At 53.9% G+C, this 26,715-nt stretch overlaps 1 protein-coding gene across 2 annotated transcripts in view; it reads left to right on the forward strand.

Annotated features, from left to right (window-relative positions):
- The window catches only part of LOC137147202 (beta-arrestin-1), a 173,687-nt gene extending 147,967 nt beyond the window's left edge, over nt 1-25,720 (forward strand). The window contains exons 10-16 of one of the 2 annotated variants that reach the window (XM_067539090.1): nt 435-507; nt 2,113-2,250; nt 3,217-3,300; nt 5,685-5,708; nt 16,931-17,001; nt 17,695-17,746; nt 20,585-25,720. In XM_067539090.1, coding sequence (XP_067395191.1) covers nt 435-507; nt 2,113-2,250; nt 3,217-3,300; nt 5,685-5,708; nt 16,931-17,001; nt 17,695-17,746; nt 20,585-20,696 — 554 coding nt within the window. In that variant the 3' untranslated portion in view covers nt 20,697-25,720. The remainder of the gene's footprint in view (nt 1-434; nt 508-2,112; nt 2,251-3,216; nt 3,301-5,684; nt 5,709-16,930; nt 17,002-17,694; nt 17,747-20,584) is intronic. The other variant, XM_067539091.1, reaches the window with a different exon arrangement.
- Nucleotides 25,721-26,715: the final 995 nt, after the last annotated feature.

The following is a 26,715-nucleotide window of genomic DNA, read 5'->3' on the forward strand; positions in this document are numbered from 1 at the left end:
GAACCAACCACCAAGGCCAGGGGTGGGCCCGCCATCTCAGATCCCGATTGGCTGCCTTTCTGGAAGATGTGTCTTCGCCCAACACAAGTTTAACTTTAGTCAAACGCTAGTTAATGGGCTCACTACAGAGGTAACTGGGCAAAATGTAATGTACATGGGAGAGCAGACTAGATTATCTAAGGGTCCTTTCTGGACTTAGAACGATCCTCATTCTCCGTATCACGGCTGGGCTGTGTAACCAGGAATCGAGCGCGTGTGTGTGAGGGGGTGTTGATCCTTCATGTCTCGCTAGCCCCAGAAGTTGTGCTGGGCCCCTATCCCTTCCCAGCCACCAGGGCCTGTGGTGCCCCCGCGTGTCCCTAGCTGCCCAAGCACTGCCCAGGTTGGCCGGCGCTCTCACAGCCCTGCCCTCTCTGCTTGTCTCTCGTCCCCAGTGCGCCAGTATGCGGACATCTGCCTCTTCAACACTGCTCAATACAAGTGCCCGGTTGCGGTGGAAGAAGCAGAGTGAGTATGCCCCGCTCCCTTCCCTCGGTGATGTAACAGGCATTGCTCGACTTCAGGGCCCATGGCACATCTGGGTGTGCTGGGGCCTCCTGCTGAGTCCAAGATTAGCAAGTCAGCCTGATTTTCATGGCTCCCTTCTGAAGCTTATGAGCTTGAGGACCGTTAAAGACGTGATCTCCAGGATTATGCAGAACTGGTCTCTTCTGACTCACAGACCTGTCCCCGTGTGTGCGCCTCAGAGTCAGAGCAGCTGGCTTTACTTCCTTACATAAGGCTTATAGGACGGGGGGAAGCCCCTCTAGAACCAGAAGGGAAAGAGCTGATTGGCTAGACAAACTGTCAATCAACCAGAGAGCTGGGCGGGACTTCCCTTCAGTGTAAAGGGTTCTGGGTAGGGAAGCCCTCTATAAATCCTCTGGCTCCCTCCCAGCTAGGGAGTCAGAGTTGTGGGGCTAGGAAGGAAGGCCTGTTATAATGTATACAAAGTACTTTGTCTGGGTAAGCGGGGTGCCTGATGGGATGGGAAGGTACCCGCTGATGTTCTTTTGGGTTTTGATTTTGTTTAAAAGGAAATTTTGGTACCTTTTCTTCTCTGCTAAACCCCTCTGTACTTCATCCTGCTGATTGGTTGGGGCAGCCTTTGCTGCTGCTCTCCGCCACAGCTTCACCGCTTTTCACTCCTGAGTCCTGGATCTTTATTGTTGCTGGTGCGCAGAGACCCCAGCTTGCCTGTCAGCCCCCACGCTGAGTGTGCTGGCGAAATCTCTTTACCTGCCATCTCCGCACTGCTGATCCGGAGTCCTTGAGACAACAAACACAGAGGCCCCCGAGTGGTATTTTTAGAGCGTCCCTTTCCAGAGAACTGCCCTTTAAATCGTGCTGGAGTCACACAGTGCTGTCGCATTGCGATGTCACGACACGACTCCGTGATGTGGCATCAGTGTGAGATGGCTGTGGAAAGATGCCAGCATTGTAACACAGCTTCAGTGCTGCGCGTCGCCCTGCGCACGGCAACGCGATTCGGTCTGGCTGGGCTTCGGGGCTGCCTTTGTTTGAACTGGCTTTTGATCACATCTCAAAACTCAGAGTGGAACGTTGTCAAAAGCATCGCGCGCTTCACACGGCTCCTGCCTAAAATCTCTTGGTGAGCTGGCAACTAGCTCCCAGTTTCCCCAAGAGGATGCGAATGGTAGATGGATTTAGGCTGAGTGTCAGGTGCTGTCAGGAATTGGTTCCAGTGCTAGGATTGTCTCAGCCTCCACAGCGCACACCCTAGCTTGTGCTAACCCTGATTGTCCGAGTAAGGGTGAGGTGAGGTGGGCGTGTTCAGGTCCGTAGTGGTAGTTCTTGTGTTAGGATTTCTCTGTGTCACAGAGAGGGAGTCACGTTTCTGCTCCACCCCGGGAATCACCATGATGGCGTTAGGCACTCACATGATCTCCAGTGAGGCTGACCCATCAGCCTTGCCTTTACTGTTGTGACGTGCTTCTGACGTTTGCCTTTCTCCTAGCGAGATGGGAGCTCTTGGACCATGTGGGGAGGTGCCAGTGTTGGTTTGCTCTCAGACATGATGTCAGTTTCATTCACCCGCGTTGTTCTCCCCAGTGACGTGGTGGCTCCAAGTTCAACGTTCTGCAAGGTCTACACGCTGACCCCCTTTCTCGCCAACAACCGTGAGAAGCGCGGCCTGGCCCTGGACGGGAAGCTTAAACACGAAGACACCAATCTGGCTTCCAGCACGTTGTGAGAGCTCCTTCCTTCCTCACCTGCATGTCTGAGTGGTTTGTTGTGGGCCACCTAGAGAATTACTGTCGTGAAGAATCCCTGGGCTATGAAACACCCACAAAGTCCCTGGTCCTGCAAAGCACGTGGGAACGGGCTTAACTCGAAGAACAGGTGTTGTGCTGTTGGCTTCAATACCGGTTGGCTTCAATGGGACTGCCTGTGGACTTAAACTTGTGCTCACGTGCTTTGCTGGATCAGGGTTGAAACCTCTGTGTTGGTACCAGAATCAGATGTCATAAAAATGAGACATTTCAAACGGCCCTGGCCAGAGCTCTGTAGAATACCCTGGAGGCTAATACCCTATTGCTAATTTCTGGGATTCTACAAAGATGATGGCCAAAACTTTCATACCTGGCTACTTAAAGGGAGACCCCAAAATGCCAACTAAGTCCTTACCAGGGACTTAGGACCCTGAGCACCCAGGTTTGGAAACGTCAGCCAAAGTTCTTAGCTAGCCACTTTGGGTGATATTCGCAAAGTTATTGAGGGGCCTAACTCCTCTTGCTTACACTTCCCATTGGCTTTCCTTTGTTTCTTTCTCTCTCCCCACCCAGCACCAGAGGAGACCCTGGGAGAGCCTCTGGCATTTTTTGGACTGGTGAGCCCATTTTCACTCCAAAAACTGGCTGATTTTTCACTTCACGTCACCCGTTTTGCGGGTGGCAAAAAAGGTGTAATTTTCCAAATTTGAAGTCCCTTCTCAGTTAGTCAATTTTCCTGTGTAAATACGTGAAATTTCAAAATGTCACCTGACTCCCTGGAGAAACCGCTATTTTGCAGAAAATGTGGTGGGGCTCGGTAGCTGGGAAATGGCCAAGTCTGAGAGTCTGTGTTTGGGAAGAAGATCTACTATTTTCATGTAGTTCTAATTGAAAGTCCCAGCAGCCGTTTCCTTACAAATCCCTCATTTGTTCTTGCTTCTAGACTAAGAGATGGAGCCAATAAGGAGGTCCTGGGAATTATTGTCTCGTACAAGGTGAAAGTGAAACTTGTCGTCTCTCGGGGAGGGTGAGTATCTTCTTACTTCTGTGGCTAATCACAGCTCAGAAAAATTAAATCAACCTTTTCTCTGCTCCAGATGAAGGCCAGGGAGATTCCATGATGCAAATATATCCAGTAATTTAAATCTTTAACCTCATAGGCCTCACCCTCCAAAACATGGCCATGCCCCATGGCCACACCCTCTAGATCATGGCCACACCTTCTAAGACCTCATAGGCCACACCCTCCACCACATGGTCATGCCCTATGACCACACCCTCCAGCACATGGCTGCGCTGCGCCCCTGTAGTCTGAGAAAGAAGCTGCATGGAGTTTTCCAACACTCACCGAGGAAGAAGCCTTTGTGGTGTTTTTATACTGAGGGTTTGTTGAATCTTCTTTTGTCTGGCCCTGAATCGGGATGATGTTCACGGGGTGGGCTACCAGCCTGCCAATGTCCAGCTCCTCGGATTAGCTCAACACCATCTATGCTCGGAGTGGTGTGGTCATCATGCCCCGCTCCCCTTTCATTTGGGAACTTCATAGCCTGCAGTTTTGCTTGTGTTGCTCCCAACCTCGGTCTCCTGGCTGTGAGTGGCTCTGGCTCTAGTACAGGTGAAGTCTGACTGGGTGGCAGCGTTCGCCAATCACCACCATTGGCTTCAGTGAGCTTTGGCTCAAACCCTGGGTGCCTTTCCTCTGCGGATCTCAAAGCACTTCACAAGAACTGGCTCAGTCTCACCGCACTCCTCTGAGCAACTGGTCCAGGGCCTGGCACTCAATCAGTGGCAGAGCCAAGAGTCCCGCTTCCTCGTCAACAACCCTTCTTCCCTCCATTTGACATGTGCTCTTTGCCTCAGCTCTTCGGCTGAGACTTGAATTCAGCCAGGTACCAATGTCCTGTAGCCCTTGACATTACCTGCAGCTGGGAAGACCTTTTTGGAGACGCGTCACGGTTTATTGCTGGAGCGAAGCATTCTGCAGCCTAGACTGGCAAAGCCCCCAGGGTCCTGCTGTCAGGCCAGGAGACACGGCTTTGCCAGCAACCTTTGCTGCCAGGCACACGGCTAAAGCTTCACGCAGCGTCTCGGCGCTTCCTGCTAGGCGGCCTCCAGAGAGGCATTGGCAGGCCATTCAGTTCACACACCGGGGGGTGAAAGCTCCTGACCACAAGTCGGTCGCTCGGCCTGGGAGGACCAGGGGGAAGGGGCGAGGATAGTAATTGTGGAAGAGGGTGGGGTGCAGGCTGCTTACGGGCAGGCTGGAGGCTCAGCTCGGTACCGCTCTGTTGTGGTGCCAAATTCGAGGTATTCTGGGATCTGTCCTTCCCAGGAACATTAGAATGATAGGCTCAATTCCCAGCACGGCCAGTGACCTGCCCTCTGTGCCTCAGCTTCCCCTTCTCTACAACGGGGCTAGTGATCCTGACTCCTTATTCCACGCGGGCTGCTGAAGGTGACGGCTTGTGTCTGTGATGAGCTTTGAGATCCTTGCAGGGAAGTTGCTGTCGCAATGCAAAGCGGGTGTCATTGGGGTTCATCTCTCTCGACAGCCCTGTACAGAGAGCTGCGTGACGTGATTTGATGAGGCCTCATTGGTGCTGATTAGATCACACAGACAGCGTAGCCCAACAAATGGCCACCAAGGGGACATAGAATCAGGGAAGACGAGGGTTGGAAGGGACCTCAGGAGGTGTCTAGTCCAGCCCCCTGCTCAACGCAGGACCAACCCTGACTAAGCCATCCCAGCCAGGGCTTTGTCAAGCCAGGCCTTAACAACCTTTGAAGATGGAGATTCCACCACCTCCCTAGGTAACCCATTCCCCGCTAACTCTGCCCTCCGCAGTCTGCCATCGCCTGTCTCCTGCCCCTGACATTATCTGCTGAAACCCTGCTTGAAGTTCCTGGCAAGACAGAGCCAATAGGCCTTGATGGGCAGGTGTGACTCGGGGACGTCTCCAGACCTTGGAAGATATTATATCCTTGGCCCTGCCTCCATGCCGGGGACTGGACTAACTACCTGTCGAGGTCCTTTCCACTCCTACATTTCTATGATCCTAGCTGCTGCCTGGTGGGGAAGGTCAGTTGTTACGTCCTGTCTCTAGTCTCCACTTCGCCCGTGCCGCCGCAGGCCCAGCAGGACCCCATAAACCACTCTGCTGGTTCCCGCAGATGCCGCCTGAAGCGGGACAAAGGATTCTGGAGGCTTGAGAGCAGTGTCCTGTGGGATCCCGGCAGGACCCAGGCTAGACACACACATTCCCACGTGGTTAAGGGCCGTGTAATCTAGGCAGGCGCTGTGGAGCGGGGAGTTGATCTCAGGGCTTGTTCCTGCTTTCAGACCTGTGGGCTGCCTGCTGCGCTTCTTTTTTAAACTGGTGACTAATTCTCGTCTCCTTTGAACCATGCCAGCCTGCTGGGAGATCTTGCATCCAGGTAACGCTTTCCCGCGATGGCCGTGCTGCATAGACATCTGCAGCCCACCTTTTTCATTCATCATATTTCAGACCCTTCCATGGTTCTCACCTTCCCCTTCACCCTTCGCCATCTTTCGTTTCCCCACTTCATCTTTTCTTTTTCCTTTGATTCCTTTTCCACCCAAACCCCAGAATATCATCATGGCTTCGCAGCTGGCGGGAAATGACAAACTCTGCAGATAAACCATTCACTCAGATCCTTGTTTACTGACTTCATCAGTCCCTGGAATGGGAGGCCATGCCTGCTGGTTCAGGGACATTGGCTCTCTCACTGCAGGATCGTTGTAACAATTTAATTTACCACTCCGGACTTATGCCAGCCTTTTTACTGATGTTGCTCTGTGCCCGGGGCAGCACCGGCGAAGGGTTGCAGAGTAAAGTGTTGGCTCAGCTCCTACCCTGTTGGCACAGGGCAGGTTGGCTCTGAGTGAGTGAGGGGGTGGGCTCCGAGACAGGTGATACATGCTCGTATGGCAAACGGGCAGGAGGCTGAGCTGCTAGTTTGCTTTTCAGAATCGCTGCTGTCATTTAAAAACTATCTTCCGCTGCATGCAGTGTCGTGGGAGCCACTTCAGTCCCAGGAGATGAGAGACAAGGGGGGGAGGTCGTATCGTTTCTTGGACCGACTTCTGTTGGGGAGAGACAAGCTTTCAAGCACCACAGAGCTTTAAAGTTCGTCTCTTTCACCAACCGAAGTTGGTCCAATAAAAAAATGCTACGTCACCTGCTTTGTCTCTCATTTAAAAAATAGCAAGTCTCTGGCCAGGTCTACATTACAAACTTACCTCAGTATAATTACATTGCTCAGGGGTGTGAAAAATCCACGCCCCTGACCGACCGAGGCCCTGGTGTAGACGAGGCTCTGTCGACAGGAGAGCTGCTCCCGCCTCGCGCGAAGGTAGATTGACTATGCCGCCGGGAGAAGCTCTCCCGTAAGTGTAGCAGTGTCTTCACCGAAGTGCCGCAGCGGTGGTGCCGCTGCAGTGCTGTACGTGTAGGCAAGCCCTCTCGCTTTTCTGGTGGCAAAGATAAGCTCAAAAATGTGAACCAAGCATCACGAATGCAGAGACTCGGAGTCTGAAGGCACCTGGGACAAAAGCTCGGAGGTGTGAACTGCCCCATTCATCCCAGGGAGGGGTTAACTCCATTGTCAACAGGCATGTAAGAGCAGCGAGGGAGAGTCACGTATGGGCACCATGCACCAAGAGGGACGTCTTGTTTTGGTGCCACACACGGATGGTGTTTGGGAGCTGCCTCCATTTACCTTCCTCTAGTCACCCTACATCAAAGGACCCTAACAGAGTCCATGGCCATGCTCCAGCCCTACTGAAGTGAAGCCAAGCGGCAAATGATCACAGTTTGAACAGCTGCACGATAGCCGATGAGTGGTGTCTCATTTTGGCAACTTGTGGGTGGAGCTTATTTTGTGGGCAGAGCTTGGAAGAGTCCCACCTCCTTTTCTTGGCAATGCAACCCCTGTTGAGTCTCCTGTTGAGGGGACTACGGTGTAGGGACGGGCTGCTGGTGCCTAGGCCCAAACCATGCTGCTACCCAGTTGCCCACACCCTCTTCAGCCTCCGCACGTCTGGTGAGCAGAATAGCCAGGCCGCACTCTCCACTACGCTAATTAGGAACCCTGCCCTACTGCTCGTGAGGTGTGGTGCAGGCAAGGGGAGACCTTCCTCCTGGCAACATGGCTGAATGTAATAGAGATGGAACAGGGCAACCAGAAGCGTGTCAGGATAAACATCTGAATGATCCAAGCCGGCCCTGGGCCTGACCACCTGCAGGCTTCTTGGGAGGAATCTCTGGAGATCCAGCTCCAAGTTCCATAGCTTGGATCCACCTCTCTTCGTACAGAACGCCATGGGAGCCGTTCACAGCCCTTTAAGAGCCCAAACCATCCATGCAAAGCCCCTGAGGAAGGCCCTGTGGCTGGGAAATTGCACGTGGCTCTGGGTTTGACACAGCCTCTTTCCTCTCAGCGTCCCCGCACTTCTGTGAGCTGCCATTGCAGGGCCGGATAGCTCAATCCCTACTCACGTCGGGCCCTGCAACTGCCATCTGCCATGATCGCTGGCTTTCCCGCTTCTGTGTGAGAGTCCAGGCGCTGCCAGGGGATCATCTGTCTCAACCAGCTGCAGGTGTGACTGGACACGGTCTCCGACCGGCAGGATTGCGTGCTCTCCGGAGGAAGTGGTAGCATTGTTCGTGCCAGGCGTGCAGGTGCCAGCAGCGGCTCTTCCGGTTCCACCCCACAAATGCTGAGGTAGATGACGGAGAGCCCCTTGCACCATAACAGGCTCCACTGGAGATAAATGGGCTGTCCCATCTGGCTGAGATTACACCTCACATGGAGCGTTGAGGGTAAAAGGGCGTCCCTCTCTTACATTACAGTTCTGTAGCAGTGGCATGTTCGCTGCGCGGTGGAGGATGCTGTATGGGCTGGGAGGTTCCTTTGGTTGCCCAGGAAGGTGGTTCTCCAACTCTTTCATACTGTGAACTTGTGTGTAATCCAGGCCCTGCTGCAGGCTCAACCACCACAGCTGGATTCTCAGAATATTTACAGCGGTGAGGCCCAAGCAATCGTGGAGGCCACCTGTCCCTCACTGACTGTGATCAGCAGGGACTCTGCCCTTGACCGTCCTCACAGTAGAACTCTCAGGCACTGGGTGTCGGCAACAGAGGGTCCCAGCCTGTGGAACTCCCTGCCACTGGAAATCAGGATGCGCTCAAGTCTCGCCAGAAGCCATCTCCTTACCCAAACCTTTCCTCCAGAGCAACAAAATGGATGCTCCCCTGGAAGAACCAACTAAGCAATCCTGCGCAGATGGGTTTGAAGAAGGGGCAGGCCGTTTTAGCTCCTTTTGTGAACAGAATTAGATGTCACTTAGGCCCACAGGACAACATTTTCACACTTCACGTGCCAATATCTGAGCACAGGGTGCTATTTCCCCGTTGCATGACCCTTAATTTTCCATAAAGATTGGCAAGAGAGATTGTTCCCAGGAATGTGTGTGGAAAGCAAGAGTCTCACGAATACATGTTCTTGATTTCCCTTCTCTCAGGGAAGAGAAATGACACCCCATGATGTAAGTGAGCTGTTACACAGCATAACTAGTCAGAGGTGGTCAAAACAAACATCCCTTTGGCCGAACCAGGTTTGCATAAAATGTTTGTCAATAACTTCACAGAGAGCTGCCTGTGGATAATCTGTGAGCAATAAACTGATCCAATAAATTGTTCTCTACCAATAGGCCACCAAGAAAAAATTGCTGCTACTGCTGCTGTGGAATGAAGCTCTTTCTACGGAGTCAGCCTCCGATAGCGACTAACCACAAAGCTTTTTCAAGTCAAGGGAAGGATGTTCTGCCAACTCAGTGGTGCTGAGTCACAAATGGAAACCGATATTTATGTGAGAATAAAGAAATGCTGGTGAGACTGCAGGGCTGGAATGAGCTTTCATCCTGTGCCAGGTCTTTAAATTCTTCTCTGTACTTAAGGCTGTAGGAAGATGTTTTCAGGATGGTTGTTTAATTTGCAACTAATTAGAGTCAATTTTGAAAATGTCCCAGACCTCCAAGGAAAAAACAGCAGAGCTTCTCAATGAGGCGCAGAACTAGAGGTTTTGTGCAATCTTCCTGTCACATCCAATTCTCTGTCCTCCTTTCTGGACATTCATTGTCAAGCGCCGCCTTGTCTATTACCTTGCATGTTCTGCCTGCTCTGACGTGCGTTCCGGTACGGGGAGCAATCACTTTGAATGAGGAGGAGGAGAACTGGTGCTACTGATGGGGACCGTGTAGGAGCAAAGATGGATCTATTCCATTCAGAAAAGTGTATCTCACACAGCGTGATGTCTTCGTCACTTATTAAACCCTTCCTCACGTGTGCTGTGTAATGGCGTGAGAGCTGTATTGTGCCATCCACAGCAACTCCGGACACAACAGCCTTTAAACAAGAGATAGAAACCCCCTTCTGCTGGTAAACTGTTGGTACGCTGCAAAAAATCTGTCCCCAGACTGAATTCAGAATTGACTGCCCTCGAATGGTCTTTTGAGCCTGGGATGAAGTGTGACATGACTGACTGCTGCTTTTCACCACACTCAGTAGCTTATGGTCACCGTGCACGTGTTTCAGTGTATGGTTTAGTGCTGCTCAGAGTGAAAACGCTGCTGCAAGCGGCACTCTAGGTAGACCAGATGCAAAGCATGCATTGAGCTACGTGAGGACATGTTTCCAGGACGAAGGCTTTGAGCTATGGCCCTTTCTCAGACAATCTGTCTCCACCTTTGAAACCGGCGTCTCTCCTGTGGCACGACGTGTCATTTCACGATGTGGATTGGATGGCTGTGAGGATTGGTAATGGAGGGAGCACCTGGCCTCTTTTGGCTGCCCGTTCAGATGTTGCATTGTTCAAGAGCTGCTTCCAGCTGGCAGCCGTGTGTTGGCCAGGCCTACAATCCATTCCATAGGACCCAGCTATCCACATTCGGTTCCTCGTTGGCAGTGCTTGGTGGAGATGCCAGGGATTGAATGGTCCTGGAGCCTGATCGCCTCTCTCACTCATAGGGGGGTGGCAGTGTGGGGGAAACCCGCCCAGGCTCTGCTTATGCTGTGGCTAAACAAACTTTCAGTTTGCAAGGGTAGCTCCTTGCACCAGCACTGAAATCCAGACTGACTGAGCCGTGGAAGATGATGCAGTCCTTGTTTTCATGAGGCTCTGGAGGGGCTGCAGAACGGCAGCTGATCTCAGAGTAAACTGGCTGCAGGGAGCTTCTCTGTCTCTATGCAAATCCTGAAGTCGAAATGCACATCTCCGACGCCTGATTCTCTCCCCCGTCTGCCCCTGCAGCCGTGGAGCGTGCTTCAGGGGAGACGGTGGTGCCCTCATGGCGCGGTCCATCAGCAGCTGCCACCCCCTCGGTTCTGTCTGTCCGCTGGTGACCACTGGAATGCGGTTCAGCTCTTGCTTTGTAAGTGATACTCCTCAGGGATTGTTTCCTGTAAACGGCTGTAAACAGTGCAGATAGTTAATGAGATGGAGCACCGGTGAGTTCGTGTGCTCAGAGTCCCCGCCCTGCAGGGCTAGCCCGCCTGGAGCCCCAGGGCATGCCTCGATCCCAGGGCGTCAGACAGCCTGCGACTCGCCTGAAGAACATCTCAGTAAGCGGCCCACCCGGCAGCGGCCTGACGTGTCTGGGAGAGGGGCACAGCCAGGCAAAGTGCTGGGTTTGTAAGAACTTCAGGCCCAGGACCAGACAAGAGAGGGGGAGTAGACTATGGTTCCTTCCAATGGAGGCTGCACTTTGCCCTGCATCGGAGTATCAGCTGGACCCGGCATCAAGCAGCTCCCGGCCCGGCCTCAACCAGAGAGCCTCAACGGAGCCGGGCATCCCTGGCACCGATGGCCACCTGGCCCCATAACACTTCCCCGGGACCCAAAGAATCAGTCCCGTTGCCGCGGCACCGCTTCCCATCGTTGGTGCTGAAGAAGAAAATGACGAAATCTGACCTGGGACGTTCGCCAACGAGAGAGAACACGGAGCGAGTGAGATCTGTGCTGGACCATCTCCAACGGCCATCGGCCAGCCGGCATCATTACTCTGGCCCCGGCGGGGGAACCGTTGAGTCTGGTGCGCATGGATGCCGTGCTGACGGTTATCCAGGAAGGAGATTCGCCAGAGGTGTATGGGGTAGCGAGGAGTCTTTTGACCCTCCATCTCCTTCAGGCCACGGCCCACAGGGGACGGCTCCAGCACCACAAAAGATCACCTCACGGAGACTGGTCCCAGCCCGGGGCAAGCCAGCAATGATGGCGAAGCATCGGCCTCTAACTCGCCCGACCTCGCGAGCCTCGGCGCCATGGCAGCAAACACCGGTATGGCACAGGTCCTGCTCCCGGCCCCGCTCCCGGTCCCGATGCCGCACCGGGTCATAGCACCATCACTCGCCATCTCGACACCGTTCAGCATCGTGGCACTGTTAGACGGCACCGTGAGGCACAGCACCCCCCACTCGCCGAGGAGCGACTCCTCTGGCTCAGAATCTCGGGCAGAAACGTATGGGTCAGGAAGGAGCACGTACCACGCAGGCCAGAAATATGTGGCTGCAACCCAGGGACCCGTCCTGCCAGCATGAACCTCCCGCCAGTGGCAGATGGACAACTCAGGCCTTCCAAAGCTCCTACACAAGTCACTTGCACTCGGCGCCCTCTGAGGCGAAAGCGCCCCCTCCTTCCTGTCAGAGCGGGGTTCAGTTCCAGGGGCAGAGGTGACGGAGGCCCACGGTACCCCTACGGGGGGGGGGGCCGCCAGCACCAGAGGAGTTGCAGGACCCCGGGACAGCCTTGGTCACCTCGTCCGCCTCTCCGGACGAAGCAGTAGCTGGCACGTCCCTAGCACCGGTGCAGGATGACCACAAAACTCACCAGGAGCCTTTACAGAGGATGGTGCAAAACCACGGCCTTGAAGGTGGAAGAGATTGAGGACTCAGCTCCGGCCTTGGTGGATGTATTAACACCCCCTGGATCAGCAAGGGTGTCCTTACCCCTCAATGAGGCCATTTTGAAACCCCTAACAGCCTCGTGGTAGATTCCCGCGTCCCTCCCGCCCATGGTGAAGCCGGTCGAGAAGAAACACTTCGTACCCCTGAAGGGAGACGAGTACTTACACTAGCACCCTACTCCAAGATCCCTGTTCCGGGCCCGAGCCAATGAGCCAGAGAGGCAAGGGCAACAAGGTCCATCACCAAAGGCCAAAGAAGCCAGGAAATTGGACCTGTTAGGAAGGAAAGTGTATTCCACTGGGAGCCTCCAACGGAGGGTCTCAAACCACCAGGCTTTCTTCAGTCGCCAAGATTTTTATTCCTGGACGGCCAAAGTGGAGTTCCCAGCATTGGTGGAGGAAGGCAGGGCCATAGCCAAGGCATCCCTCCAGGCCGCCTTGGATGCTACAGCCACAGCAACCCGCACCATGGCCACAGCAGTGGTGGTGAGATGCACCTTTTGGCACCCATCATCAGGCCTGCCCCGGGCAGTACAGCAAACAGTGCAGGGCCTGGATTCGAGGGCAGATCTCTCTTCTCCGCTGAAACAGTCGCGTGGCTCCATAGTTTGAAAGACTCTTGCACCACACTGAAGTCTCTGAGTATCCACACTCCGTCCCCGTCCCGAAGGCATTTCAAGCCCCTGCCTTTGGTCCATTTCTACCCGCCACAGAACCAGCAAAGACAGGACTTTAGGCGGCAGCGAAACAAGGGCTTGGGACAGAGGCACTCCCGCCACTCTTCCTGGGCCCCTGTGGCTGCAGTCCAAGGCAACCTTCAGGCCTGAGGCAGAACTTTTGAAGGGGCGCTCGGGGAGCGAGGCATCAGACCCAAAAGCTGGATCCGACCCCTATGTTTGGAAACGGTCGATCCCATTTTTACAGGGCGTGGGTCAACATGGCCTTGGACCGCTGGGTGCTCCGCGCTGAAGAAGTGGGATGCACCCTTCAGTTTATTTCTTCTCCTCCTTCCCATCTCCACTTCCTGTCCCACTTCAGGGGCCCTTCTCATGAGATTCTTCTAACCCAGGCGGTGCGGTGGCTCCTAAGGATGGAAGCTGTGGAGGTTCCCACGGAACTAAGAGGCCCAGGGTTCTACTCACGCTACTTCCTGATCCCGAAGCCCAACGGGGGTCTCAGGCCTATCCTAGACCTGCAAAATCTCAACAAGTTCATGAAGAAACTGAAGTTTCGCATGGCCTGCCTATCCTCAATCATCCCTTCCCTAGATCCAGGGCACTGGTACGCTGCCCTCCATTTGAAGGATGCATATTTTCACCTAGCGATATTCCGGGGCCCCGGAAAGTACCTCTGATTCATCATCGGTCACAACCATTATCAGTTCACGGTGCTGCCCATCGGCATGTCGGCGGCTCTGAGAGTATTTACAAAGTGCATAGAAGTGGTGGTGGCTTCCCCTAGGAAAGCAGGAGTGCAGGTGTACCCACACCTGGACGATTGGCTAATCAAGGGCCACTCCAGGGAACTGGTGGAAAGCCATGTAAGACTCGTTCAGGCCACTTTCTCAAATCCGGGCCTCCTAATAAACCAGCAGAAGTCAACATTCTTCGCGGTGCAGAGAACAGAATCTATAGGGGCGGTCTTCAACTCGACCAGGGCCACAGCCTCCCTTCCGGAGAGTTGTTTCAGAGCCACCGAAGCCCTCTTAAATGGTCTAAAAACCTTTCCCATCACCACAGCATGAAACTGCCTGAAGCTTCTGGGTCACATGGCCTCTTGTACCTACGTGATGCAGCAAACGGAGACCCCTCCAGTCCTGGCTGGCGTCAGTCTCTATGCCAGGCCGTCACCCATTACACAAAGTAATTACAATCCCGCCGGCGGTGATCCTCGCCCTGCAATGGTGGCTGGACCAGGACACGGTGTGCAGGGGCGTCCCTTTTACAAGGCCAGTTCCTTCGATGCCGTTAGTCGCCGACGCCTCAGACCTGGGATGGGGAGCCCACCTGGAGCTTCTCGGGATTCAGGGCCTATGGTCACCGGATGAACTGACCCTGCACATCAACATCAGAGAGCGGAGCGTGGTGCACTTAGCGTGCCAGGCGTTTCAGTCCCACCTGCGGGGCAAATGCATCTCCGTGCTCCCGGCCAATCCTACAGCAACGTTCCGTATAAATAAACCCTTCCCCTTGTGCTGGGAGGCGGTGAGCCTGTGGGATGACTGCATCGCCCAGTCCATTCACCTGGAGGCGTTTTGCCCGCCAGGCTCGCAGAACAAGCGGGCGGACCGCTTGAGCAGATCCTTCGTCCCCCATCGCAAGTGGTCCATTCGCACGGATGGCTTGAATGTCGTTTTCCCGCAGTGAGGGTTTCCCCAAATAGACTTGTTCACAACCAGGCTCAACAGAAAATATCCCCAGTTCTGCTCATTCCTGGGGCACAGTCCGGGATCCCTCTCGGCCGCTTTTCTCCTCTCCTGGGGAGGGACTCTGCTTTACGCCGTCCCCCCCACGGCCCTGGTCTACATGGTGTTGCTCAAAGTCAGGAGGGACAAAGGGAGAACGATCCTTAGAACCCGGCCTGGCTGTGACACCGTTGGTTCTCGACTCTCCCGCAATCGTCAGCGGACAAACCGATCAGCCGCCTGACGCTCCTAGGCCTGGTCTCCCAGGAGCACGGCTTCCTGCTCCACCCGCCTCTCAGGTCGCTGCAGCTGACCCCGTGGCTGAGTGAGGCAGAGCAGGGCTGCTCCGCACTTGTACAGACCGTCCTTCTGAGTAGCAGGAAGCCGGCAACTAGGGTGACTTATGTGGCGAAATGGAAGAGGTCCTCGCTGTGGGCATTGCCAAAAGGGATCCTGCCACGCCCCTGCCTCTTATCCTGGACTGTGTGCTCCACCTCATGAAGGCAGGCCTTGTGGTATCGTCCATCCGAGTTCACTTGGCCGCGATCTTGGCTTTCCACCCACCAGTAAATGGCCGGTCGGTGTTTTCTAACCCAATTTGCTCTCGGCTCCTGAAGGGGCTGGAACATTTATACTCCCAAGTTCATCAACCCCTGCTTCCCTGGGATCTCAATTTGGTGTTGTCAAGGTTCATGGGGCCCTCGTTCGAGGTGACGTATTCCTTGCTCCATTTTTCTTGGAATGTAGTGTTCTTAGTTGTCATTACTTCGGCTAGGAGGGTTTCAGAGCTCAGGGCCTTTACCTCTGAACCACTGTACGCCATCTTCTTTAAGGACAAGGTGCAACTTCGCCCACGCTCTTCCTTCCTCCCTAAGATGGTTTCGCACTTTCACAGTAGCCAGGACATTTTTCTCCCGGTATTTTATCCTAAGCCACACACTACCAGGGAAGAGCAAAGGCTCCATTCTCGAAGTGTCAGGTGTGCTCTGGCTTTCTACATAGAGAAGACCAAACCATTTCAAGAGACCACTCAACTCTTCATAGCAATTGGAGAGTTCATGAGAGGGGGGTCCAGTCTCTGCACAGAGAAGCTCCTCCTGGATTACATCCTGCATACGCAAGGGCTACGATCTGGCAAAGATCTCGCCTCCCCAGCGAACAGCGCATTCCATGAGGTCCCAGGCTTGATCAGTGGTTTTTGTGGCAAAGTTCCCGGTTCTGGACGTGTGCGAAGCTGTGACCTGGTCATCTATCCACACGCTGACTGCACGCTGTGCAATCCCGCAGCAGGCAAGGAGCAGTGCAGCCTTTGGACAAGCGATCTTACAGTCTGTATCAAATCGAAACTCCTCCGCCACCCCCTGACTCACGGCTTGGGAGTCACCTACACGGGGCTGGACGGGAACAAGCACTCGAAGAAGAAAAAACGATGACTAACTTTCCCGTAACTGTTGTTCTTCGAGATGTGCTGCCATGTCCCTTTCCAAACCCGCCCACCAGCCCATCTGTCCCAGTAGCCGGCAGGAGGGAGCAGTGGGGTGGCTACTGCCTATATACCACATCATGGGGGCGCCACACCAGGGGGCACCAGGGCTGACCCAGCAGATACCACTGGGAAAAAGTATCCAGCGCGCGCACACCTACATAGCAATGGACACAAGCAACACATCTCGAAGACCAACAGTTCTGGAGAGGTTAGTAATCCTTTTTTCTTAAGAACTCCAGCTTTACTCCTTGAAACACCCTTGACTTCAGTGTAGGACACGCGTCAGCATGTGACTTAGTATCACCCCAAGTTTAGCTGCTGCAGTGATAGATGCTCCTTTGACGTCAGTGGCGTCACTCCTGACTCACAGTGGTGTGAGAGGAGACTCGAAAAAAGGGGCTGTAAATCCAGGATCCAAGTGTCTAGGGTTTACACTAACGTCACAGGCCTCGACTCCAGGTGAAATACTTCTTTTGCAACTGGAAAAATACTCCCACTTGCCAGAGCTGTTCTGACCCCCAAAATATTCCCATCCGATTGGCCCAGCACAGCAGGGGGCGCTAGAGAGCTGCTTTCAAAGCAGGCTCTAGTCCACCGTGTCATGTAGACGCACAGCCATGCGAGGTGTCATGTAGACACACTGCCGTGTGAGGTGTCTGCACATAGCACGCTTCAGGGCCTGAGCCTGCTCCGTTGCTGTCAGTAGCAGAATTTCAGCTGGGGGCAGGAATTGGGCTTTCCCAGGGCAGGACAGAGTCTCATCCGTGTCTCTGGGTCTGTTTCAGTGACGTTGCCGTGGAGCTGCCTTTCACACTGATGCACCCCAAGCCCAAAGAAGAACCCTTGCACAGGGATGGTGAGTCGAACCCTTTCTAGTCCTCTCTTAGCTTCAGGACTTGCTCTGCTGTGGGGTGGGGCGTGGGGGGGCGTCGCAACCTGGGTGGGTTTGTTAGATACAGAAATGTCCTGCGCCAGAACTGCGGTTTCAGACCCCCTCTTGTGTTTGAAAAAGAGACCATGTAAACACTGACAAGCAGGATACGGGGCGGTGGAGGCGTCAGATTAGAAGCGGGTGAAAGTCACATAGTGTGTGGGCTCCCACAGTTTCATGTGCAAATGCCCCTTTGCATGTGTAAATGGTGCAGCTGACGTGGTCCAGGCAGGTAAACTGAACTCCTTGTGGATTGCCATGGAAGAATTTCGCTGGCTGCTCCCTGTGGGTGATAAAGATCCCCCGGTTTTCTTTCTATGCACGGGGATGTTGAGTCCAGCATTATGGGCAAAGTTTCCTCTCCGCAACGTCGCCACGGTATGGGTTGATTGCCACTCTTCACCCCCGAGGTGGCTGCATTTCAGTCCCGGTCCTGATACATTCGAGGACAAACCCTATTGCCACTGACTTCCAAAGGAGTTTTGTCCAAGCAAAGATGGTAGGATTGTGCCCGTTTCCATGATGCTATGGAATGAAAGACGCTGTGTAAAGGTTATTTGTTAATTTATGATTATTCTGTCAAGTAACTAACCATGTGCCATAATTTCCTGTGTTTAGTTCCAGAGAACGAAGCGCCCATAGATACAAATCTCATAGAGCTTGATACAAAGTAAGCTAAAATCACCCCAGAGCCTATATGGGAATGTTGACTCATTTGCATATAACTCAATCGGGGATCAGCTCATTTGCATGTAACTCAATAACCAGCTAACTCATCTAGACACAACTCGCTCAATACCATCTCCATGTAACAGTCAATGATTGACTCACCGGCACGTAACCTTTAATGCATGAGGCGTATGTTTCTTTTCTTTCCTTTCTGCATGATAACCACCATCTTGCATGTGTTTTGCAACAGGAAAACCACAGTAAGAAACCCCTTTCTCTGTCTCTGAGTTGTAGTTTGCTCTGTTTCATCCATTGTGTTGTATCGTCACAGCTGGGCTTGGGTGTCACGCAGTGGAATCTGCTTGTCCCGAGTGTCGCTTGGGGGAGACGTTAAGTGCTGTGGGTATATATCACAGGCCAAAGCTGAATCCATATTTAGCCCAGAAGTGACACTGGTTTTGGGTGGCTCAGATTTTCAGGTAACCGGACTTGGCAGCACCTGGCGCCTCGTGCGTGCAGCTCTTCTTGCCTGCAGGGGGAGCTAGGGGTGCTTGGCGCTGCTGAAAATCAGGCCCTAGGGTTTTCTGGTTGGGCCTAGAAACCATGCTCTGAAACGTCCCTAGCCCTGCTTGCCTGAGGCTGGGAATGGGTGACAGGATCACTCCAAAATTGCCCTGCCTGTTCTGTTCATTCCCGCTGAAGCATCTGGCTTTGGCCACTGTCGGAAGGCAGGAGACTGGGCTAGATGGACCCTTGGTCTGAGCCAATCTGGCCCTTCTTATGGTTGAGATTTTGGGCCGAAGGCATCCAAGAACGCCCAACACCTCTGAAAACCAGGCTGCTAATTGAGGTGCTGAACTAGGGCTGCCGGGACTTTCAAAAGCTTCTAAGACTTAGAGGCTTTGGAAAATCCCACTCGGGATGCCTGTAGTTGGGCACTTTCAAAACTCCAGAATCCCTGGATCCTGCTGCATTTACCCCCTGCCTGTAAGTTTATCAGTGGGCATGTGGGCTGACAGGGTCAGAGCCGAAATGGTTTTCTATGATGTTGTCCAAGTCGAGAGAGGCTCTCACACCTTTCTGAAGGCCACAAAAACTACACTGAATGTTAGCGAGAGTTATAGAGTGCGTAGTAATCTGGCTGCCCTGCCTTGGCACTAAGACTCTGTTAGACACCCACGCTATCCTTGCACCATGGGAATCTGGCTTCTCCATCCAATCTGATGCAGGGAGCTCACTGTCACACGGCCCGATGCTGTGGACGGGAGATGCTGAGTTCACTCTTTTTAACAGAATTCCACTGTGCGCCCCAACCTGGAACGTGAACCTGGTCCTTTGGCTCAGATAAGCTGAAAATGTGCATAATTTGGGGGTTGGATCAAAACTGTTTCCTAGCTGAGTCGTAATCTGGTAAATTCTCCATGTGGCAGGGAAATTCAGGGCTCTCTTCATCAGAATTTGGTTGGTACCTGTCTCCTGTAGCACTCAGTTTGTATAAAATGTCTGAAACGCTTTCTAGTTCTTTCTGCTCCTTGCTGCATATCCCACGTCCCTTCCACCCTATCTGGCAAATTGGTAGCTTGGAAGCCAAATCACCTGTATTGACAATACCGAGTCCGGGGCACTCTACTGAGATTTGCTTTTATCCATCCCTGTTCTGACACCCAAACCCCTACACCCCCACTGGAAGCTTTCGATCCGGTTCCAAGAATAAGCCTTGCCTGAGACTCTAAACAATGGCCTGTTCCGTGCAGTAGAGCTAGGAGGACCCACCGCATCAGCCGGGTGTCCCGTGGTCTTGGCTGTCCAACAGGTCTGCAGAGCTAAAGCTTGATGCTCAAATCCCCCTTTTGGGTTCTCTAGCCACGGGCAGCTGCACTGGTTTGTCTCAGTCCGTGTTCCGCTTGGCTCGGACACAGCCTCTCGTGGCAGCTGCAAGTCTTCCTGTTAGAGCGGATTCACGCCCTTTAGGAAAGCTCACGATCATGCCTGATTATTTTATAGCAAGGGCCTTACACCCCCAGGCTCTCTCTACATGCCATGCAGGTTCTGGTGAAAAGACCCCTGGTTCCCCTTCAGCCCTCGGTTCTGAAGGTGAAAAAAGCCCAGGGGACTAAACAGGTTGAGGGATGATCTGGGCGCAGAGATCCAGACCCTGGGCCCAAACAACTCCAAACTCTGGGAGTTATTCGAAACTCAAATGCTGCGGGTGCAGAACATCCTTAGTTGGCGAGTGCCAATATCTCCTCCTGATGCGTTTAGGTAAAACTCCCCTGCTGAAATCACGGGGGGCTCGCTGGCAGAACCGAGAGGTGACGAGCCCTCTGTCTGTGGCTTCGATTTCAACCCCCTCTCAAGTCGTGATCCCTTGCACCATCATATTGTCTGAGGCTGTTTCTAGCTGTGACGTTACACTTGGTGCCAGCTGGGACCGGCCCTCAAGAAGTAGCACTGGCCCTCTCAGAGACTGCACTGCGCTGGGACGGCCTCTGAGGTGCTGGTCATTGCAGGAGGCTCCTGGCAAATCCTTTGTTCCTGGGATTTACAGCCGATCCACGCCCCCTTAAAAAAAGTCACTGTTCAATAGACGTTTGTTTCGTTCAAGGGGAGCTTTTGCTGCGTTGAGGGTAGGACCCCCTGTCCCTACCCCTTGGGTGCCCCATACATACTGCTTCCTTAGTACGATTTTTCTCCCCCTCTTGCACTGATTTCTCAGTGGCTGCTTTTGCTCCCCGCTCACGCAGAGACAGCGTGAGACCTCCCAACCCGGTCCCAACCGGCCCCAACCGGTCCCAACCCGCCCGTTCCGCCATAACCTTCTTCCCGTGTCTTCCGCCAGTGACGACGACATCGTGTTCGAAGACTTCGCCCGGCAGCGACTGAAGGGCATGAAAGACGACAAGGAGGAAGACGAGGAGGGCACAAACTCGCCGCAGCTGAACGACAGATAGACGGGATTCTTTTCACCCATTTTGTTCGTTTCCAGTAACACCTCTGCATTAGGCTTCTTATATTTTGTATGAGTTTTTTTTTTTCTACGTGTACCAGGAGCCTATGGACCACCCGAATCGTGACAGCAATTATAACCTTCCAGCTGTGCCGTATTTATCAGCGTGCATCTAGCTACCTAGCCTGACGTTTCAGCAGCTGTCTCGGAGAACGAGCACAGGGTGGCGGGCTGGAGCCTGAGGGGGACTGCAGCAAATGGGCATTGCCCGTGCGCTGCACCCCTTAGGATTTGGCCCCGTCTAGTTCCTGGCCCCGTTTTCACTATGGAGCAGCTGCTCTCAGCCCTTTCGTATGATCTGCACCGTTTATGCATTTTGTATAATCGAGACGAGACAAATATTTGCTACGGGGGTGGGAGGAAAGGGGGGGCGGAGAACGCATGGAAAAGGGTTTATTTTCTAGGCAAATTGTTTTCACTGCAGATGGGACAGTGCCATAGCCGGGCTGGAGATCAGGGGTGGCACCGATCAGCTGACAAGCCCCCCTCCCTGCGGGTCACAGGCGATTGGCAAAGCCTGCGGATCTGTGCATGGCAGATCTGTGCGAAGGGCCTGGCCTGTTCTTAGCACAGAGCTCCAAGCCGGCTCCCCAGCCTTAGGACTGCTGGCCCTCCACCCGTCCCGGCTGATGGCAATCGGCTCCCTCCTTCCAGGGCTGCGAGACTCTGCAATGTGGGTCCCAGACTGGCCCTGCTTTGACCCCGGCACCCCCACCGCTATGCCAGGATCGCAGCCCCGCACGGGGTCTTGCAGGAAGGCGGGGTCTGCCAGGGCGCGCTTGCTGGGAACACGTGCAGAGTCCCCCATTAGCTGCAGGTGGGGCTGGACGAAGCATCTCCTTACCTGATCCCTGCCCGTTCCGCTCGGCTCTTGCAGAGTCAGGAGAAAGGGGACTGCCGGGGGCTTGACCCCAGGAGTTTTGTTTTTCCTGTGACACACTTTCCCCCGAGACTCGCGTGTTTGGAGGCAGGATGATGGGCGATGTCTGTTGTGGCCAGGACAGGGGCGTGATGGTTACCAGCCGGTTCGTGAGATCTGACACAAGGCTGCTGAGCGTGTCGGCTCCCAATACGGAGACTGCTGTTCTGGCTTCACCTTCCCTTACTTGTTGATGAGCCTCTGGCCTGGGCAGCCCGTCTCCCGTTCTGCACCTCGTGTGCCGCTCCAGGGACTCGGGCTGCTCCAGACCCAGGCTCTGGACTGCCAGCTGCGGGGTGAGTTCGGATGCCCTCTGGGGTATGGGAGGCAGAGGGCACCAGCTGGCCCAGCCGCAGCCGTGGCGAAGTGGCGCAGTTGCTCTTTAAGGATGGGAAGGGCTGGGTTTGGACATTGCCAGGCAGCGATAGGGGCTCTGTGCGCGGACCAGGCCGTGCACTGTCCCATCATGATCCCTACTGCACAGGCCCGGCATGTGGCTGTGGTGCTAATGAGCTGAGCACTGGGACCCTCGGTGTTAAGGGAGGCAGGTGCAGCAGTGTGAAGAGAGAAACAGGCAGTATTGTAGCGCCAGTCCGGGGCCCTTCCGTCGTCGGATCAAGGGCATGTTCCTAGAGTGAGGCATGAGAGCGAGATTCCCGCCTCCTGGGATTTCACTCGCTCGTTCCTCCATAAATGCTCTGGCCGAGGTTAGCTGAGGCTTGGGGGCCAGTCCTGGCAGCCTTATGAAGGCAAAACGCGCTGAGGCCAGGAAGAGTTTTGGTCGGGTTTGCACAGTCGGATGGGCCCCTGCAGCGCGGCTGGCATGGGGTGATGATCTGCACCTAGGTTGTTTGCATTTATTCTGTTGGAGGTAAACACTGCTCTAGACCCGCCTCTGCTCCACCGCCACGCACACGCCTGCCCCCAGCAATGCAGGAGAGACAAATACTGCAGCGCTCGGTGGTGTTTGAGCTGCAGGGCCAATGGCATGAAAGCCTGAGTACCGGCGCGTTGTAGAAACCCCCTCACGTTTTTATCCTCCATACCAGGACTGCATGCGCGTGTATCTCCACATTACACACCCACACACACAGAGCTGAAACTCACTAGCTAGTCCACAGCAGCCAGATTAGATTTAAAGAAAAACCTTCGTACCGGGACAGAAAGTGTCCAGCTGTCCCGTCTCAGCCCGCAGCCCGTCATCCGTTCCTCGCTCAGTCCGCCGTCACTGGGGGCTCAGACAAGCCCCTCAGTCTCCATGGTCTGCAGTGAACAACTCTGGTCTGCAGCTCCTGCCTCCCACCACTGATTCCCTGTCTCATTTCCAAACAACGGACTGAGCTCCTCATCGGTGCCAGGGCTGAGAGGAAAGATGCCCCCTGGGATAAAGTCCTGTTGTGGTGAGCTACATCCGGGCAGGATCTACCGGGCCCTTGAGAAGCCATCTTCTCCTGTCAACCCGCCGGAGAACTCAGGGCGGGTGCCCTGCGCCTGACATCAATCATCGCCATGCCTATTCCGGATGCCCCCAGGCCTGCTGCTCCTGCTGTTTGCAGAGCTGCGGCCGTGTTGGTCCCAGGATCTGAGCGAGACGAGGTGGCTGAGGGAATAGCTTTTATGGGGGTGGAAGAACCAAGCTCTGGAGTGGGGACGGTACCGTGTGGGCCAGAGGTCAGTGCAAGGTGGGCCAGCTTGGTAAGCATAACGGGGTTACCGCATGTTGCCAGAGCCCAGGTAAAGTGCTGCGGGCAATTAACACCGTTGCGGTCACAGGACAAAGGATAGCTGGTCGGTCGCACATTGTAATGAGCCATAAAACCAGCGGCTTTAGTAAGACCCTGATTTTTGGTGTCCAGCAAAGTTCTAAAGTTAACTCCCCGGCTTGTCTTTGGAGGCGTTGGGCAGGTTTCCTTGGAGCACGGGGAATGCGCGCTGTGCTACTCCGTGGTTGCTTTGTGCAAAATGTTCACCCACCGGCGCGAGGGTGTTTTTATCTCTTATCATTGTGGTGTGTGAGTTCAGTCGAGCGCAGAGTGACTGTCTGGTTTCAGCCACGCTGCAGTTGTTGGGGCCTTGATGCCCTGGGTGAGGTACATCACATGCTGTGATAGGCACGTGTGGGGGCCCTGAAAGGTGTGTTGTGGGGGGGGGTGTTGGTCATTGTAGCGCTGGAGATATGGCTGCAGGTTTTGCATCTGTTGTCCTGGCAGGGCCTGGTGGCACGTTGAGTTCACCTAAAGGGGCTGATTTGCAAGTGGTGCAACTCCACTGGCCCTCAAGAGATTCACTGGTAACAGATGCGCCGCGGCCCTGTCCTAGGACTGGCGCGGCCCATGGTATTTATCAGGGAACTGGGCAAGGACTGAACAAAGAGGTGGCAAAATTTGTAGAGGACACAAGATTATTTAAGTTAGAGAAAACTATGAGGGGGCTCCACTGTGCCAAGTGCAAGGAGCGGCACATTAAATCAAATCAGCCACCTGCCCACAGACACTGATGGGGCCTAAGTGAACCGTCTCCAACGCTGGAGAAAGCTGCAGCTCAGCGAAAGCCTCCGCACTGGTCAATGTGTGGCAAACACAGGAAAGCGAATGTCCCAGAAGTATAAGAAACGGGCTAGCAAATAATGCTGGAAAGATCATCTGCCACAATAGAATGTGTTAGATCTCGTCGCCCCTTGTGCAGAAAAGATTGAGCAGAAATACAGGGGGTCCCGGGCTAGGTGATGACAATGGTGAGCAACGTCTGTATAAAGCGTGATTGAAAAGATGGGCCTGTTTAGAGTGAAGAGTAAGAGAGGGCATGACAAAGGTGCACAAACTAATGGGCTGGAGCAGGGAAACCGATTATAACGGATTGCTTACACACCACACAGAATTAACTTGTGGAACTCACCACCACAGGATATCACGGCAAAGCGCTGAGGAGGATTTAAAAGAGGAACTGCCGTGCAGCTGTGACAAGAGCCAAAACTATCATATGTTTAAGTGGGCTCAACTCCTGCATGCTTCAGGCGTTAGCCCACTTCTAACTGGTGCAGTGGATTGGTGCAGGGGCTACTTTGACTAACAGCTGCCTGTGACTGGCTTCCCTGCTCTTCTCCGCTCTCCCGGCCCTGCCGCATATTTGTTCCACTAGTTTAGGCTCCCTTGGATGCAGTGGGTCAGCTGCTGAGCTTGTTAGCACAGGGGTAGCTCCAGAGTAGCACCACTGACCCCAGCAGCTCAGAATTGTGCGTTGCAGGCTAAAGTCATTCGGGGTGGACTTTCATCAAAGCAAGCCAAGTTACGCCAGTGATCACCCCTTAGGGGCTGAGCCAAAGTCCATTGAAGCTAATGGGAGCCTCATTCAGACGCCCCGTGACGTCAGCGCGCCTTGGATCAGGCCCTTGACAGAGTGTCACGTCCACCACCAAGTGTGTGAAATTTCCAGGCCAACACGGGGCTGGGCCCGGGGGGACTGGATGTGTGGCATTTACACCACTAACAGGTGCCCTCACAGCCAGTTGTGCTTGCTAGCGTGGCCACTGGGTCTAGCTAGGGGCCAGCAGCTCTTTGAGGCTCACTGTTTGGACGGTAAAATCTGTAGAGTTACATGCAATGAAAGCAGCAACAATCCATCCGCTGGGAGGGGAAAAAAAGGGCCCATACAATGATGACTGAGGCGCTCAGCTCATGTAGTCAGACAGTTCCGTCTGCCCCAATCATTGAGCCAGGAATGGGCTCCCCGATGATGGAGTGCTGGTAAATAAAGACCTTGGCCCTGTGTCATAACTCACTCGCACTCAGCATGAACGTCTGGAAACCAGGCAGTGACCATTTGATTTATATAGACACCCCAAGGGAGCACGAGAGCGGGACAGAGAGAAAAACCAACCGTTGTTCTTGTGCAGTGACCTAACTGGGCAATGTGGTACTTTTTGTAACGTGGTTCCTTTGTACTGGTCATTGATAATGTGCTGCTTTGGTTCTCCACTGTATCTGTGGCGTTTCAGTGTTCTGTCACATAAATTATTCTAGTTTATTAAACTCGGAGAAGAAACCAACCGCCCTCCCGGGTCTGGCTTTAGTTTGTGGTTGAAGGCTGGATGTTTTCACCTAGCATTGTGTCCTGGGCGCCTCAGATGAGTACATTAAGGGGCAAATTCCAACCTTGGTTATGCTGGTAAAGCCGAAAGCAGCCCATGGAGTGATGTTAGCCTCACGCTAGCATGACAGAGTCAGTCTAGCATCCAACAGGGCAAGACCTGCCTTGCGATGTACCCACACAGCACCACTGACAGCGCCTACGTCAGCTGTAGCTAGACAAGCAGGCAATGGTCCGGTGCCAAGCACTGGGCCTAGTAGGAGGTTCGTAAAGCACCAAGTAAGTGGCCAGTGCTCAGTAAATACCCTCGTGCCCGGCACTAAGGTTGGGCACATGCACACTGCCCCACCAGCTCAGCCCAGCGCGACGGCGAGGCAGGTTTGCTGGCATATGCACATGAAAAGTGCTATGGAAATGTGAGAGTTCCTATCTCTCGCATCTCTCCTCGAAAGACTCGGCTCGCACTGCCAGCTACGGGCCTTCACTGAACTACTGCAGGCGGATTAGGCCAGATGAAAATCCTACACCTCACGACGTCCTTGTGACTCAGATTCAAGCCTCACACTTCAGTCCATGGCCCATTTGGCCTGAAAAAAATCTTTGCTCTCGAGCTTTTCATCATGTCTATTTACACCATATGCACTGTTCATCCAGCACCTGACTGAGAGCAAAAGTTGACCCGCAAAGCTGTGTGAGTTGTGTGATTTGTGTAACCTAGACCCCATTGCCTTACAGCCCACTGAATTTGGCCTCTGAGACGCCCATGGGCCCCAATGGGTGATTTCGAGGCCTGCATTTGGCCTAAAACGTTTACGTGCCACTGTTGCTCAGGCCATGGCTGGGACAGCCTGAATTGGCTTCGGCCCTTTTCGCTTCTGCTCCCAATGACTTGCCCTTTCCATGGGGGATGCGATGCTTGGCTTCCCTGTGGATCGGGTGTGACTGGGCTGTGTGTGTG

Source organism: Emydura macquarii, unplaced genomic scaffold (genome assembly GCF_026122565.2).
Source record: "Emydura macquarii macquarii isolate MOO-44397 ecotype Brisbane River unplaced genomic scaffold, CSIRO-AGI_Emac_v2 contig_509, whole genome shotgun sequence".
NCBI lineage: Eukaryota > Metazoa > Chordata > Testudines > Chelidae > Emydura > Emydura macquarii.